Below are 15,948 nucleotides of genomic sequence, written 5' to 3' on the forward strand. Positions count from 1 at the left end.
CACTTGCTTTGATTTATCAAGCCAGCAAATCTGGTAATAAAGCTACATCAAATGCTCTTAAGAATTTAGAGTCTGGAAAAAGATCCCTTAAAATAACGTCATACATATGAAGCAGTTTACAACCCTCTACAATGGGTGCGTCTGAGTTCCCCAGTATTGTGCTTCGCTGACACTTTGCCATGTATTATGGTCTTCAGTGTAAATCTTCATTAGTCAGCTTGCCACCTTCCTCCTCTCTCCTCCAAAGTCAAACACAGAAACAGATGGGGGCTGGTGTAAACGCAAGGCCACTTTATTTTGTTTCAACAGCACATAAGTTCCCATTTAGCATGATCAAAACCAAGCAGAACAGAGGAAATCACATATAGCACTTTTTCCAAATACATTGTTCTTCCTTGAAGTTACACATAAGCACAACAGGGAGGAGGCATTCAACAACATAAGTCCTGGTTGGTATTCTTCATGAAAGAACAAAACAGAGCCTACACACGATAGGTGACAAGCTGACAAAACCAAGGACCAGAATCAGGAAAGCTCACTGCATTGAAATGCCCATTCTCCCCTGGGGAAAGAAGGCTCATATAGAAGCAAGGGTTGACAGTCTGCTATCTTCAACAGCTAATGAATACGTGTAATCACTTCTTAAAAGCTTCATCAGCAAAAGCTTTTAAAGGAGCACACAACCCATCTCCAAAGCCAGGTCAGATAGGACACAGAGATCAAAATCTTCAGTTGTCACCAACACTGGTCCCTTCTACTGAAGGCTTAGCTCCAGGGAGTTTTCTATGTAAAGGAGCCTAGGAGCACAGGGCTAAGCAAAGCTTCTGGTGACTCAAACACAGACCAAGGTAAAATGTTTTTATGTTTATGTCAGCTGCTTACATTTCACATCCTGGTCTTGGCTGTGTTTGCTACCTGCTGACTCAAGTCATGAAGCCAAAACACTGAGCCTAAGAGTTGTGCAAACATAATACTTTCCTGATGGGAGAGATCTTTTGAGTTGAAGTTTTAGGTGGGTGGGCGTAAGATTGTCTTTCAAGCCTTATCCTTCTCCCGGTTGTACTCATTCATACCACTTATTTTCAAATTAAAATGAAGTCTGCGAGAAACCATGAACTGAATACGCAAGTCTGAGTCCTGGCCAGGGAGAAAGTATGACTCCAGGCATGCCTATTGCATTCACTTCTGCACAAATCGCTGCCGCTTGCAGAAGCCACAGGAGATCTCATTGGTTGAAGCACACGCTGATTTAGGACATTTTCCAAGAAAAAAATTCCATTGAAATTTCCAGGAAACTGCCCTCCAAAAGCACTGCTCAGCCTTTCGAGGAAAACTAACAGTTTTATTAACTTTACATAGCAGATTGTTGCTGATGTCCTTTTGGCTTGCTAAGAATTGTTTTTGTTGCTGTTGTTTCTTTTGAGAGCCTTGCAGATGTCATTTGCTTGCTTCTCTTTCGAGAGAAGCGTAAGTTGTTACACATAACAGCAGCAGGGCTTAAAACAACAACAGCAAACTTTAGGCCAAAGTTCCTGGTAGCTTTAAGTTCCCTATTAGGTATGTGCAGTATAAAATGTGCTGTGCTCTCTGCAGTGTTCTGGACTTGAAAACAAGCTGATTTTTAAAACAGCCCATTTTCAGGAAAGTCTAACCACACCAGATACTTTTCTTCCTGTGCTGGAGTCTGTCATCATGGCACCATAAGGTGCATGATGTGTGGGGCATGCATGAGCAGAGGTTCTTCCCTGAGCTCAGACTGCTTCAGTATCTGACCTGGCCAATGCCAAATGTTTCACGGGAGATGTGAAGATAAAGCCTAACTTGTATTAGGTTTCTTCTGGAGTTGTTACAGGTAATTTTGGTTTAAATCTTGAAGTAGATTTTGAGAGGTTGAAAAGTGTTATAATTGGCTGTGATAATTTGGGCTCTTTTTCTAAGCACATAAATAACTGCTTCGCTTTGGAAATCTGTTCCATTGTTGGGCTTCAATGACCTTCTGAAGGAACGAAGTCTATGATTTAACAGAATACAGCCTGAAAAAAATGTCATATTTTCTGAGCATTTCCCACCTAAAACTTCATTGATATGTCATCGTGATTTTCTGACCTCCCCTAGTCCATAGTTCAGTTTATTTCTACTTTGAATTATTTTTCATTCTACTACCAGCCTTTTGAAATCTCTTTACAAAATTTTTTTCAGTCTTTTCTCAAATTCCCCATGTTCCTTCTTTTTTTTTTTTTTTTCATTTTTCTGATATTCCTTCTACTTGCGCACCATCTCTTTAGAGATGTGTTGACCACTACTATACACAGGGCTGCATGTAATATATCACCATTTAAGCACACAAACCCAGCACTATTTTAGAAGCTGTCCACCCTACCATCTGTTATGAATTGTTTATGGAAAAGCTTAACTTATTCAAACTCTTTCTGAGTAATATTGTTAATATAATTTCCAATTAAAATTGAGATGTTCTCTGAAAGAAGTTAGGCTTTTTCTTTTTCAAAACATGTATATTCTTGTTAAATGTGCAATCAGAGTTATATTCTTTGCTCAGTAGACTAGCAGATATTTAGGAAGAATGATTAACTTTTGCTAATCTGCATTGCACAATCATGAGTAGAATAAAAAATCTATTTCTCTGTAATTTTTTTTTATTAAAACATTACTATTCATGTCAGCTTTTATAAAACCATTATACTTTTTTTTTTTTTTTTTTAAATTCATGACTGTATAATCAGGCACAGACTTTCAAACAGGGTCATTTTAACATCTCTTTTTGACAGAAATTCCAGTTACAATAATGAAAATTCTCAGTACAGTGAACAAATATATTTTTTTTTCTATAAAGCTTTCTGATTGCACAAAACCACACAATAAATATAAACATTAGGCCAAGCCAACATTTTAAAGTGAAGAATTCCACTTGCCACACATGAATAATTCAAATAATGCTGCATAATGCATAAGCGATACTTACTTGCATTTCATTAATAATCAAAAACTAACGCGACACAATGAGATCAACATATAAAAGTAATTCAAATATACTCCATTTATAATAAATAACTGGTCATCTGAACATAGAACACATTAAGCACATTGTCCCAACAAGCAAGCTTTCCACAAACTACACTTATTTTTGTCTGAATGGTTTGTTGACATTGAACACAAAGAAACGTTAAAAATAAAGATCCCATCCACGATCTGGAAAGACAACTAATGGGGACTGACATCTGGAAACGGTTGCATGTACATTTTTCCAGAGGCTTTATCTTAAGTCAATAGCATGATATCATTTTATGCTGACTGAAAATTATCTTTTCTTCTACTTAGTCATCTCCCCTTAGCGTGTGGTTGGCTTATTTCTACTTACTTTTTTTTTTTTTTTTAATGATTATTTTATTTCTTTTTGGAAGAGGAAGGAGGAGAAGGGAAGTTGCTTTCATTTATTTTCTGTGGCAATAAGTATGGAGGGGGAACGGTGCTATGTCCTTGCCTCTGTTAGCACTTTTGGTTTGAGATAGTAGTGGTGTTTTGAAGTGAATTTCCCAGTCAGCCTCACTTACAGAATATTGGTTCAGTTTGTAGGGTGGTTTTGGTATACCACCAAGGATTAAGTTTTTCTTGGAAGAATCTACACTGGAGGCTCAGTTTCATGCCAGATACACTCCAACCTCTAATAGAGACTTCAAGCATCTGCACTAATTATTTTGCTTGCTTCAGACCACGTAAGCAGTGGGGACATTCATCCAAGGAATCAGACTATATGTAGGCACTGACTGCATACGGTGTAGACGTATGAGTATCAACAGTAACTGATTTCATCTACTGATATTCTCCTACTGCACCAAGCATCTTGGCTATCTGCACATAACCAGAGAGTCCCAAGGACTAATACTTCACAGTGGGATCCTCAGTGACTTTCCCAAAATTGCTTCAGAGAAGTCTGGCTAACACATCCTCTGACTCTCCTAAAACGTTAAGATTTCAGTGTGTAAGCCATCTTCCACTGAAAGAGCTTTTAGGTCTACCTCAGGGGGCCCTACTTCATTATTTTTTTTTCTGGCATTACAGTCTTGCTTCCTTCAATTCTGTTTAAGATGCTTCTATTGAAACTACCTTCCGATTTGTTCTTTACAGGGCTATATTAATTCCTCCACTGGCTTCCTCTCACACCAAATTCTGGCTTCTTTTCTTTACCACTAAGCACCTCTAAGTCCAATGGAACACTGTTCATCTTGGCCCATGCTCCTCCCCTGTCGTGGGGAATGTATGGTGTTGCAGGAAGAGCTCCTTCTTCAGCTGAGATTCTTGAAAAGTTGATTCTCCAATTCTAAGTCTCGCCTGTGTCTGGCTACCAGACACCAGTAAAGCTGTAATCAAAAAGCTAAGTTCCTGCCTTGTGCCTGAATTTTAACAAGTGGGAAACTACTCATTACACATCCCATACTCAAATCCAAAGCTCACTGGCAGTACTTTTCCTAGGGAGTCCCTTTGTAAATGGGCCAGCAGGAGCTAGTATTGAGCTTGTTAGAATTTTTTTTCTGTATTCCTAGTTTTCAAATAAGCAATCCCTCCTCCCCCTGCCAAATCTTTCAAGAAGAAATACTGAATCCCATTCTTAACAACACCACAAAATAGCAAGAAAGCAATAAAGTCAGGCACGGTTTGGACTACCACTAAATAAAAGTGTTGATATAATTCATAGCTCTGGAAGCAAAGAACTACAGCACAAACATACATAGTACACAAAGCTGCGTAATCTTTCTATGTCCCAAAATACATTCCTACAGGAAAGCCAAAGCTGTAAACCATGCAACTCCCTAAAAATAGTTTCAGACAGTAACTGGAGAATTAAAACATATGTCTCACAGATCTTTGGTTTTGGAATGTGAAATTTGGTCAATTAATTCATGTCAAAATTCATGAGGAAAAATGCTCCCTGAATCAGGAAACCAAGGTAAAGAATTGCAGATTGTATTTGCCAAGAAAGTGTGCTACTATGTATCTAATTGGGACACATGAAGAACAATCTTTTTAAGCAGACACCTTGATGGAATGTGAAAACTTTAATCTTTATATCTTAAATCCTAAAGCCTTAGGAATTATTAAAAATTATTATATTAAAGATAATGGAAACAAAGAGTATACTTCAGCAAACATATAGCACAGACCAGTGCCATGTGAAGATACCTGAGCTAACTCTACATGAGCAAGCACTGCAGCTGCTTTAGGGTGGCATATGCAAGCCAAAATACCTTGCTGTTCAGTAGGGCTACTCTGCGTCAAGAAAAAAAAATACACACACACACACACACACACACACAACCACACTGAAAATGACTTTAGGTACTTTCAATGCCTAAGCTAGCTTGTATTTGATGCTAAACTGTCTCATCTAGGCATAACCTTAAATGTATGTAAGCTCTGAAAATGCTTGTTAAAATCAGAGCAAGTTGTTAGCGATACTAGGCCAAATGTTCCCTTGTACACAGACCCAGAGTGAGACTTTGATGCAGTTACCTCCCTTGTTTTAGAAGCATAAGGAGGTCTTGTGCCTTTGTATCATCAGACAGTGAGATAAAAGTATGAAACTAAGCTCATTGAAATCAAAGGAGTTTGAAGGAAGCCTCAAAACCATACTCAACACATATATATAGCAATGCAGTGCAATATTGTCTCCACTGACACTGAAATTAAAGTTCATATTCTTTGCATTAAAAATAATAATAATAATAATAAAGGAACAAGAAACTCCCTTCTCAAACTATTGGAAAAACAAAACAAAACAAAACCTCCAATAACAAGCTGGGAAATACACTTTTTTAAGAAAGGAAATCATGTGGACTAATAAAATAAAAAGCACACTTTTTTGTTGTTGTTGTTGTTTTTAGCTGGCATTTTATAGGGCTGGAATTACTGTTCCAGTGTTGAAAGACACAGAGGACCACACTGAAACTGAGTTGCTTCTTTCCAGAGAGGAATTAACACCTCAAGTCAAAGGTGGTAACAGCGAGAGATAGACATTTCTTGCAGATTTTGTTTTAAACATACTCACTTCTAGTACAGAAAGCAGAAGGGACATTTTATAACTCATAGTCTGAATAATCAGGAGCAAATGAATTTAGTAAGGTTCTGCAAGAGGCTGAAGTAGAGGAAGCACGCCCTCTAGTCCAGAAAAAAAGTATTTGTTTGGCATCGAGAAGCACACTCAGACACCTCAGTGCCTGCTTCTGTTTTTACGTGAGTTTCATTCAGTGGTCACTCAGCTGAAGGAGATTCAACAAGTGGGTAGAGAATAGGTGGAAGATGAGGCAGACTGCTTCTAAACATCAGAGTGAAATTTGAGGAAATGTAGTTTCAGCTCACAGCATCACAGAATGGCGCAGCCTTTCCGCTCTTGCAGCTTGTGCCTGTTTGACCAATTCTGTATTTTTCACTTGGTTCTTCCACCAGTTCTCTTCTGCGTGACTGCTAATGATAAACCTGAGCTTGTTGATAATAAGGACCCTTAGTTACTTATAAATACATACTTCTTAATTAATTTCAATTAAAAAATATTTAAAATTAAAATTTAAAAACTAATCACATACATAAACAAAAATGAAAAATGTTCTGAATGCCCTCAAATGCCATTAAATTTTCCATACTTAGTGATAATATAAAGGAAATTACATTTGTTTGTGATATTCATTATTTTCAAAAATGATTTACCAGCACTGGCCTTTTTTTTCAATTAAAACATCTTCTAGACAGTGAGAATTTGTTTGCTCTTCTTAATACTTCTTACATTATTGTTAAAAGGAACACCAGTTGTCCTATTCAAGTAAGATATTTAACAAATTCCTTGACGGTGCACATATGTTATTTTTACAGAGAAATTTAAACGCCTGTTTCATCTTAGAACTGTGACAATTTTGGTAACATAATTCTTGAAAGATCTAACGAATTTTCTCACATTTGCAAGTTTTAAAACATTAAACATAAATGAAATGTCATTCCTGATGATCAGGCACTGTGTTTATCCATTTTTTTCCAAATCATAGGCAGAGAGATCAGCAGAGTATTTTGCAAAAGAAAAATGGATTTATACTGAACTTGAAAAAGGAACCACTTGCTTTCCAGCCACGTACACTTCAGAAATATTCCGGTCATCGCCTGAAATAACATAGTCAAAAGAGAGAATTGCACATAACTCTATGCACTGATTTTATTAATTAAAATTATGCAATCCACAAGAACAGTTTTCTTACATATGTAAGAAATACATATGTTCAGTTACCCATTTCCTAAGACTGAGAAAGTGTATTTCAAGAGAAATAGTCAGATACCATAAACACCATAAACATCAATGGGCATTAAACGACCCATCAGCTGCTGCAGTGGTGTCATGTATTTTCCATGTATTTAGCAGATTCAAAACCTGCAAATATACACCTGTACAGAAATAGCTGTTGCATACTATCTGAACTAACTCAGGTACCAGGCAGCAGTACCACTCAGGTACCACAACAGCAACTGGTCTGCAGAAGTCAGATTTTGTTCTGAACTGGTGATAGGCATTGCATAAGAAAGTCAGTATTACTTTTCTGTGAAATATGATTTAGCTCTTGCTATAGATAAAGATAGATGTGGCTATAAATCTGGCAATTAAACTTAGGCACCCGTTCATGCTAAACTGACTACTTTTTGTTCTTTTTTGTTCAAAAGATATACTATTTAATTCTTACTCAGCAGTTATAAATGAATGCAAAGGAACCTCCACATTGATTTAGAACATCTGTGACATATACAACAACATGAGAGCTTTATGCACATACCTAGATAAAGGAACTTCTCAAGACTGTCCTGTAAAAAATGGGAGAAAAGCAAATTCAGAAAGCAGTATCTGCAGACCCAGACGATAATTATTAGAAACTGATGAAAACAACTGATGAAAAGAGTTTTCCTAGATATGCCTGCAGACAGGAAAATTAAAACTTAATCTACATGTTTTGTCATAATTAATTTTCAGTAGGGAGGATGTATGTCTCCGGAAGAAAATACTGCACAAATTTGACAGTATAAACAAGTATATGGCTAAAACAATACTTTCCTCTTTTTAGAGCTCTCAAAATCATTTATTTTTGGAAAAATAAGGCAAAATTGTAAACGTTTTTATAGTCCCAGGAACTGCCAATTTAGCTTCAGTTTACAACACTAGTGAAGCCAAGGTAATTCAGCTTCATTTAGGAACAGATTGCCATTATTGAGTTTTAACTCAAAAAGTTAACTAATAGTTTTTCCTTGGCTGCAGTGCTTTGGTAGTGCACTTAGCTAACCCTAATTATCAGCTAGACCCACTGCATTAAAATGCTACATGCATTTTTTTTTCATGGTGATATATGCCTGTCATTGAGACAGTGAGATTCTGATAAAATCCCTGTACCTCTTGGTTTGAGATACAGACAGCAGTAGAGCACTACACCCAGTTCCTGTTACTGGAAAGACCCTGAAGAGACTTACATTCTGCCTGTATCACAGACCTTCCCCACATTATTTCCAGTAATTTTCTGGATCATTAATCCTGTTCAGATTACCTCAAAAGTATCACCAGAGAACAAGTCAAAAGGGCTGTCTGAAGCCTTGGTGTTGATGAGCAGTGCATCAAATTCTTTGCCAACCTCAAAGTTTCCAATCACATCATCTAGTCCTAGAGCTGAAAAAGAAAATAAGCTCACAAACAGATACTCAGTGCAAGCCTCCTTCCATTATACGGAAGCATCTAGCAACCTGTTTGTGATGTTCATGAAAAAAAAAACACAAGAATTTAGAGGACTGCAAAGAAAAACATAAAAGCAAATAGAGTGTGTAGGTTAGCATCTGAGTTTTTAAGCAACTTCTCATAAAAATCATGTGTATTTTGATGAATTTTTGGAGGGCATCTGTTAAGCATAAAGGAAATCTGTGAAAGAATTTGAACCCCTCTTAATTTTTGTTCTCTGAATGTTCTCTTTCGATTTTATGTCATTGCAGATCTGATGTATAGACCACCAACTGTTTAAAGTGGAATAATAATTGCTTACATTGCAAAAACTATATTCCAAAAGGGGTGTCGAGAGGAAGTCAGAGAAACCGTAAATTAGATAATAATATTCATGTTGCAAAGGCAGTGTAAGATTAAACTGTTTATAAAACACTTTAAGCAACGTTGACAGGTTGTATGGACATACTACAATAGTAATATATAATTTGATAATAAAAGGTTTGTTGAGAGCTTAACTAAGGGTAATCAGTAATAACAAAAAACAACATGGTAGGAAAAAAAGTCATAGCCAGATATGCAGGTCCCATACCCAGCTGTAAGACTTGTCTTATGCTCTGTTATCCAGCTTTATTATTTCATGCTTCATTGCAGCCTCTGGTTTTTGGGTCCACAAGCACTGAAAACCTACAATTTTACCTTAAGTGAAAGGATTTATGGAATACCTAAATAGAGGTCTTTGAGGTTGCTTGAAAATAACTTAGGATAGCTTGAAGTTTTTAAGTTATCTGCATATTATATCATAACATCATAGAATGGCTTGGGTAGGAAGGGACCTTAAAGATCATCCAGTTCCAACCCCCCCTGCCATGGGCAGAGACATGTCCCACTAGACCAGGTTGCTCAAAGCCCCATCCAATCTGGCCTTGAACACCTTCAGGGATGGGGCATCCACAGCTTCTCTGGGCAACCTGTGCCAGTGCCTCACCACCCTCACAGTGAAGAATTTCCTCCTAACATCTGATGTAAAACTCCCCTCATTTAGTTTAAAACCATTTCCCCTTGTCCTATCATTTATCTGCCTGAGTAAAAAGTTGATCTCCTTTTTTATAAGTCCCATTTAAGTACTGAAAGGCTGTGATGAGGTCTCCCTGGTTCCTTCTCTTCTGTAGGCTGAACATCCCCAGCTCTCTCAGCCTTTCTTCATAGGCGTAGCGCTCCAGCCATCTGATCAATTTCATGGGCCTCTTCCGGACCCACTCTACCACCCCCACGTCCTTCTTGTGCTGGGGGCCCAGACCTGGACGCAGCACTCCAGGTGGGGCCTCACAAGGGCAGAGCAGAGGGGCACAATCACCTCCCTCCACCTGCTGCCCACCCCTCTGTTGATACAGCCCAGGATGCAGTTGGCCTGCTGGGCTGCAAGCACACACTGCTCGCTCATGTCAAGTTTTTTGTCCACCAGAACCCCCAGGTCCTTCTCTGCAGGCCTGCTCTCAGTGAGTTCTTCTCCCATGTCTGGTATTGCCCCGACCCCGGTGCAGCACCTTCCACTTGGCCTTGTTGAACCTCATGCGGTTCATGCGGGCCCACTTCTCCAGCCTGTCCAGGCATTTATAAAGATATTAAACAGCACAAGTCCCAGGATGGACCCCCGAGGAACACCACTCATCACCAGTCTCCATCTGGACATAGAGGCATTGGCCACAACTCTCTGGGTGCAGCCATCCAGTCAATTCCTTACCTAATGAATGGTATACACTTATATAAACAGCTATAATCTATAATACATAATATGTATGAATAATATATATACATGTTATATATACAATACATTAAAAATGTTGAAACTCCTCAAAATGGTGAAATGTTTTGGCTGTCTACCAGTTTCAACTACAGTTATGTCACATTCTTTTAGGTTTGTGAACAGAATGCAGTTTTTAAAATAAACACAAGAGGGTGATAAGTGTTTAGGGTCTCAGCAAAGCAAATTAAGACAAGAAAAACAATCTCTCATTTAAATTTCCCCAAACAGTACTTGTCTGGATTACTGGAAGGCTGAACAAGTAATTTATATTCTACCCTTGCAAGTGATAGAACCGGTCAAAATCAATACATAAACAATCTTACTATATTATTGTAAGCTTAAGAACCCAGATAAAACAAGCACAAGAGTAGTTGGGAAGGGAAACCAAACACAAGTCTGGGATTTTAGTCTTCCATTCTGTATATGAACTAACTTACTCTCAACCAAGATGAGTACAGTACATATTCTGGGGAAAAAAAAAAGGACCCCTCTTTTTTGTCCTCTGCCCATTTTCTTTCTTACCTACTTCCCCATTACACCCTACAGTCCTTGTCCCACAGTCCAGACAGGACCTGCTTGAAGACATTTTCACTACATCTTTCAAGCTTCCACTAATAGTTTCCAATTAATTGGTATTTTTTCACAACAACAAAAATGTTACACTGAAAGACTTGGGACCAGTTCTTCAGGAGGAAGAGGGTGCTTTTCTGTTGACTAAAACTGTAACAAATTTTTACTTAGATGTGGATTTGCTCTCTGCTAAATGATACAAGTTCTGCTAAAACTTTGCTAATTGTATAAATCCATATGTGCATACTGATCATGGCAAAACATTCCAGTGAGACAGAATAACATATATACTATATGACTATATTCTGCAGATGCAATTTTGTCATAAATAACTATGATACATATCCTGCTTAAACTTTGTGCTGTACTCCCACCAAGGGGCAATTTGCATAATGTTTTGATTTACTGAAAAGACAGTCAAAAGCTGCCTCATTGAGATCTCAACAAGAAGAAACAAAATTAGAAACTGATGACAAACAGGATGCGTGATTTTACAGTAATTGCACAGCTTTTCGTTACATTTTGGTTGCTGAGAAAACAAAGTCTTTCCAATTGGTGTGACAAATTTACAAGGACCAATGATTAAGAAGTCTAAGGATCTTTTCAAATAAAATGTACAGCCCTGAAAAATCATTAGGATGCCTTTATTAAACTCTCAGTACTAATACAAATGCTTTTCTGTAGTGAGTGGTATTGTTATGAGAGAGTGAAAGAAATCTGTGCCAAGCAAATATAATTTTAGACTTCACTCTGGAACCAGAAAATCTTTAAGTTCAACCATCTTTTATAGACAGGGAGACATAATATCAAAAAAAAAGCTGAAGTTCTCTCCATATATTATAAATAAATTTCTTCTTACCTTGGCTTCCTCCTAAAGTTGCAAGTCGAAAAACTTCTTTAAGAGTTAGTCCTCTTTCATTCAGTTTATTAATTTGAAGGGTGGTAGATGCCATCATTGTTTTCCTGATAGCATCAAGCATAGAAGCTGAATATCCCCCGGCAACATCTAGAAGGGATAAGAATCTTAGAAACAAACTTTGGGAATATCTCTGGATTAAATTATTATGAGTTTGATTTAAGTGTTACAAAGTGCAAGAGGTAGTAAACATGAAAAGTTTTACTGCTAAGCATTGTCTTTGAATGGGTGATTCCTGACATGGGTTCTACAAGGTCAGGTAAATAAAATACAATGCAGAACAGAAACTTAATCTGGAAAAGTTGTTGTTAAGGCAGTTTACTGTTAAGGCAGGAACAAAACTTCTCAAACATCTTTTGACCACCCCTACATATTAAACAGTGAAACAAACAAACAAACAAACAAACAAAAAAACAGGCCACAAATTGGAGGCATGATGACTTTTCAATACAAACATGAGGGTATGTTTTTGTATTTTCCAGCAATTTCTAAAATAGACCCTTTTCTAAGAAAGCTACCAACCTGTGCCGAGGCCAAGCTTCACATTGTGTTTGAGAACCTTTTGCACATTTAAGATGCCACTGCTCAACCTGGATTGGAAAAAGAGATGGCTTCTATATTATACAGAGAGGAAAATTGATTCCTGCAGTTCAGTAAAGGGAGGACTTTGGGCAGTTTCATGACAAGGGTTCTCAGACTACATGTAATACATCATGTTTATTAAACAGGAATGGACCATTCACATTCATAAATCTGGATGATGGGTTTTAATCACTAAAAGTAAAAACAACTTTTCCTAATGAAAACTTTTAGTTTTCTAACAAAACAGTTTCAGAGTTATCTTTTGAAAACAAGCTCTTAGCATGTTTGTCAAAAAAATCCAAATATGATGTAAAGTGTACTCCCAGGAGATGGGAGATCATTTTGCAAGCTCCAGTAAGCCACTGCAAACAAGCTACTGATTATGTTATAGGCAAAATGACTGTTAATATGTAGTACCCTGACAGGATACTGTATAGTATATAATTTCTGTTAATGTAAGTATATTTCACCCTTTCCCATTTCCCAATAACGTATGTATTCTGGGGGAGAAGGATGTTGGCCTAAATCTGCCATTGATAGGACAGTCATAAGAAATTAAGTTTAAAAAAAGAAATATTCATATATATGTGATTATACTCAAAAATAATGTCAGTCCAGAGCATACCACACAGAAGTGGAACATGAACAGTCATGCTTGATCCAGTGTGTCACTTCTGTTGAAATGGAATATGATATATGCGGCCTTCTTACTGTAGGCTGGACTAGTGAGGCACTGGAACAGGTTGCCCAGAGAGGCTGCGGATGCCCCATTCCTGGAGGTATTCAGGACCAGGTTGGATGAGGCCCTGGGCAACCTGATCTAGTGGGTGGCGTCCCTGCCTATGGCAAGGGGGTTGGAAGTAAATGATCTCTGAGGTCCCTTAAAACCCGAGCCATTTTATGATTTTACAGTATCTTCATACTATGTGAAAAACAACTCTTTCCAGTTGTACACCATTAACTTATTTTATTGACTTACGAAAAATTAGAACTGGGGCAATGTGCAACTGCAGATCCACGAAGATTAAAAAGTTCCAGCTCTTCGTCAGAAAGATAACAGGCATGAGCCATCACTGTCTAAAGAAAGACAAAACCAACAATTTTAGAAAAAATAGCATTTTCTTCAGTACCTGTAAATTTTTTGCTGCACTGCTTTTAACAGACTTTTTTTTTTTAAAGGGTACCTGTTACCAGCAAGGGTAAAGGCATGCAATTCTTGAATGAAGCTTTTGAAATCAGGAAGGGAGGAACTCTCATTAACTTCAATAAGCCTAAGATATCACTCCCTCTGCATATTTTCATTTATTTATATAAAAAGATAGGGTGCTGTGGTATCTTGTGGTGGTTGTGATTGTCACTTATGAGCTAGCTGCAAGAAACAAAAGCAAGAACTGCCTATCTGGCATAGTACTGTAGTAACCTTATGATGTGTATTTCATAGCTACCACAGAGATTAAGTATTGGGGCCAAGAGTGTAACAGATAAAATGTAAGATGTATGTACTTAGCGTGTTTCCAGTTTTCTCTCTAAAGTTTTCCACTAGATTGCATCTAGAATATTCTTCAATTAAAACTGGTTCATTTGCAATGCAATTTTTTTTTCTTGGCCTACATTGCTAATTTTAAAGACAAGTTCAATAGTGATATATACAGAAGGTAGAGGTACAGGATAGTATCATTTAATAGGACATAAAATAATTATTCCCAGACAAACCTACTTCAGATTACCTCATGTGCCAAATGCCCCATCAAAGAGATGAATATGATAGGGCAAAAGCTGTAAGGCCTTGCAATCTTCTGATATAAATGAGAACTGCACACAGACTGTTTTCACTGGGCATCTCCTAATGGCACTACATCCTTGCTCTCTACTCATCAAGCTCAAATGCAACTGAATAGGCATAGAAAATGGTCACATCTTAAGTTAAGGATCTACAAATGATAGCTGTAGAACCGTAAATCTGATGATCTCTACTTTAAAAAAAAAAAAAAATGATGGGATGCCATCATTTTGTTTTAATTGGGGCTGTTCAGTCTGAAGAAGAGGAGGCTAGAGGGAGACCTCATCACTCTCCACAACTACCTGAAAGGAGGCTGCAGCGAGGAGGGTGTTGGTCTCTTTTCTCAGGTAACAAGTGACAGGATAAGAGGAAATGGTCTCAAGTTGCATTAGGGGATGTTTAGGTCAGATACAAGGAAGAATTTCTTCATGGAGAGGGTGGTCAAGAACTGGAACACTGGAACATTGGAACAAGCATTGACCAGGGTAATGGTGAAGTGCCCATCGCTGGAGGTATTTAACAGATGTGCGGATGTGACACTAAGACATGGTTCAGTGACAGGGCTCAGTAGGTCAGGCTGATGGTTGGACTTGACGATCCTGAAGGTCTTTTCCAACATAAATGATTCTATGATTCTATGAAGTATTTCAGCCACAGCTCTGAAAATCTAAAAAAAAAATTTAATTTGTTGTCTTGGTTCTGGTGACTGGGGAGGGGGAAATGTCTGCTGTTTTGTTATGTTTGTCTTTAATATGATGCTTCCTCAAAGAACAAGAAGCCTGGTATCCGAAGGCACTGGTAAACCCAGTTTTCAGTGACCATTTTCAGTGCTGGAGATATAAACATTTGATATGAACTGACAGAGCTGAGACCCATATTTTTACAGTGCTAGTATTATCTCTAGCATGCTGATGCAAAAAGAAACGTGCATAGTACTATGCAAGAACAAAAGTTAATATTGGGTACATACTTATGTAGTTTGTACTGATTTCTCACGTAAAACGGACTGTAAATAAATAATTTACTGGGGAGAATTTTCAAAGACAGAAAAGGAAGTTCACTAATTAATTCCTATGAAGTTTGCAGCTGTCCTTTGTGCCTTTGAAAATTCCATCGTAAAATTTTAAATCAGTTTGACTTGCGTTTAAGCATTTTGGCTGTAGTTAGGCTGTTTATATTTGTTCTTGCATGGGTACTCTGATGTCTAAGAAGGTGTGACTGACACTCCAACCTGTACTTCCTGTGAGCAGTTATCAAATCTGCTTGCTTTTACCTAACCAGTTTAAAACTTTAATTAATTTCAAATTTTCGGGCCACTGTGCCTGTCAATACTTGGTAAAATCAGCTGAGAATGCTTTGGGTTAGTAGGAACAGTAGAGTATACCTGTGTGTATGTGAGGTTCACACACAGAACACAACAGGACAAGCTACTTTTCCATTAAAAAAAAAATTACAAAATTTGAAGTTGGTCCTACTGTAAATCCATAGAAAAAAAATGTACAGGAAAAAGCAGTGTGCAAGAACACTGTAATATGAAGATAACTGGC

General features: G+C 37.6%; 1 protein-coding gene across 2 annotated transcripts in view; it reads right to left on the bottom strand.

The window, feature by feature from the left end:
* Nucleotides 1–271: 271 nt before the first annotated feature.
* GDA (guanine deaminase) overlaps nucleotides 272–15,948 on the bottom strand; it is a 34,479-nt gene continuing 18,802 nt past the window's right edge. The window contains exons 9-15 of one of the 2 annotated variants that reach the window (XM_035558493.1): nucleotides 13,601–13,698; nucleotides 12,562–12,629; nucleotides 11,983–12,129; nucleotides 8,583–8,701; nucleotides 7,824–7,851; nucleotides 7,102–7,161; nucleotides 272–6,489 (exon numbers count right to left, since the gene is read on the bottom strand). In XM_035558493.1, coding sequence (XP_035414386.1) covers nucleotides 6,440–6,489; nucleotides 7,102–7,161; nucleotides 7,824–7,851; nucleotides 8,583–8,701; nucleotides 11,983–12,129; nucleotides 12,562–12,629; nucleotides 13,601–13,698 — 570 coding nt within the window. In that variant the 3' untranslated portion in view covers nucleotides 272–6,439. Of the gene's footprint in view, nucleotides 6,495–7,101; nucleotides 7,162–7,823; nucleotides 7,852–8,582; nucleotides 8,702–11,982; nucleotides 12,130–12,561; nucleotides 12,630–13,600; nucleotides 13,699–15,948 lie in introns of both variants that reach the window. The other variant, XM_035558494.2, reaches the window with a different exon arrangement.

The sequence above is a fragment of the Cygnus atratus genome, chromosome Z (assembly GCF_013377495.2).
Source record: "Cygnus atratus isolate AKBS03 ecotype Queensland, Australia chromosome Z, CAtr_DNAZoo_HiC_assembly, whole genome shotgun sequence".
Classification (NCBI taxonomy): Eukaryota; Metazoa; Chordata; class Aves; order Anseriformes; family Anatidae; genus Cygnus; species Cygnus atratus.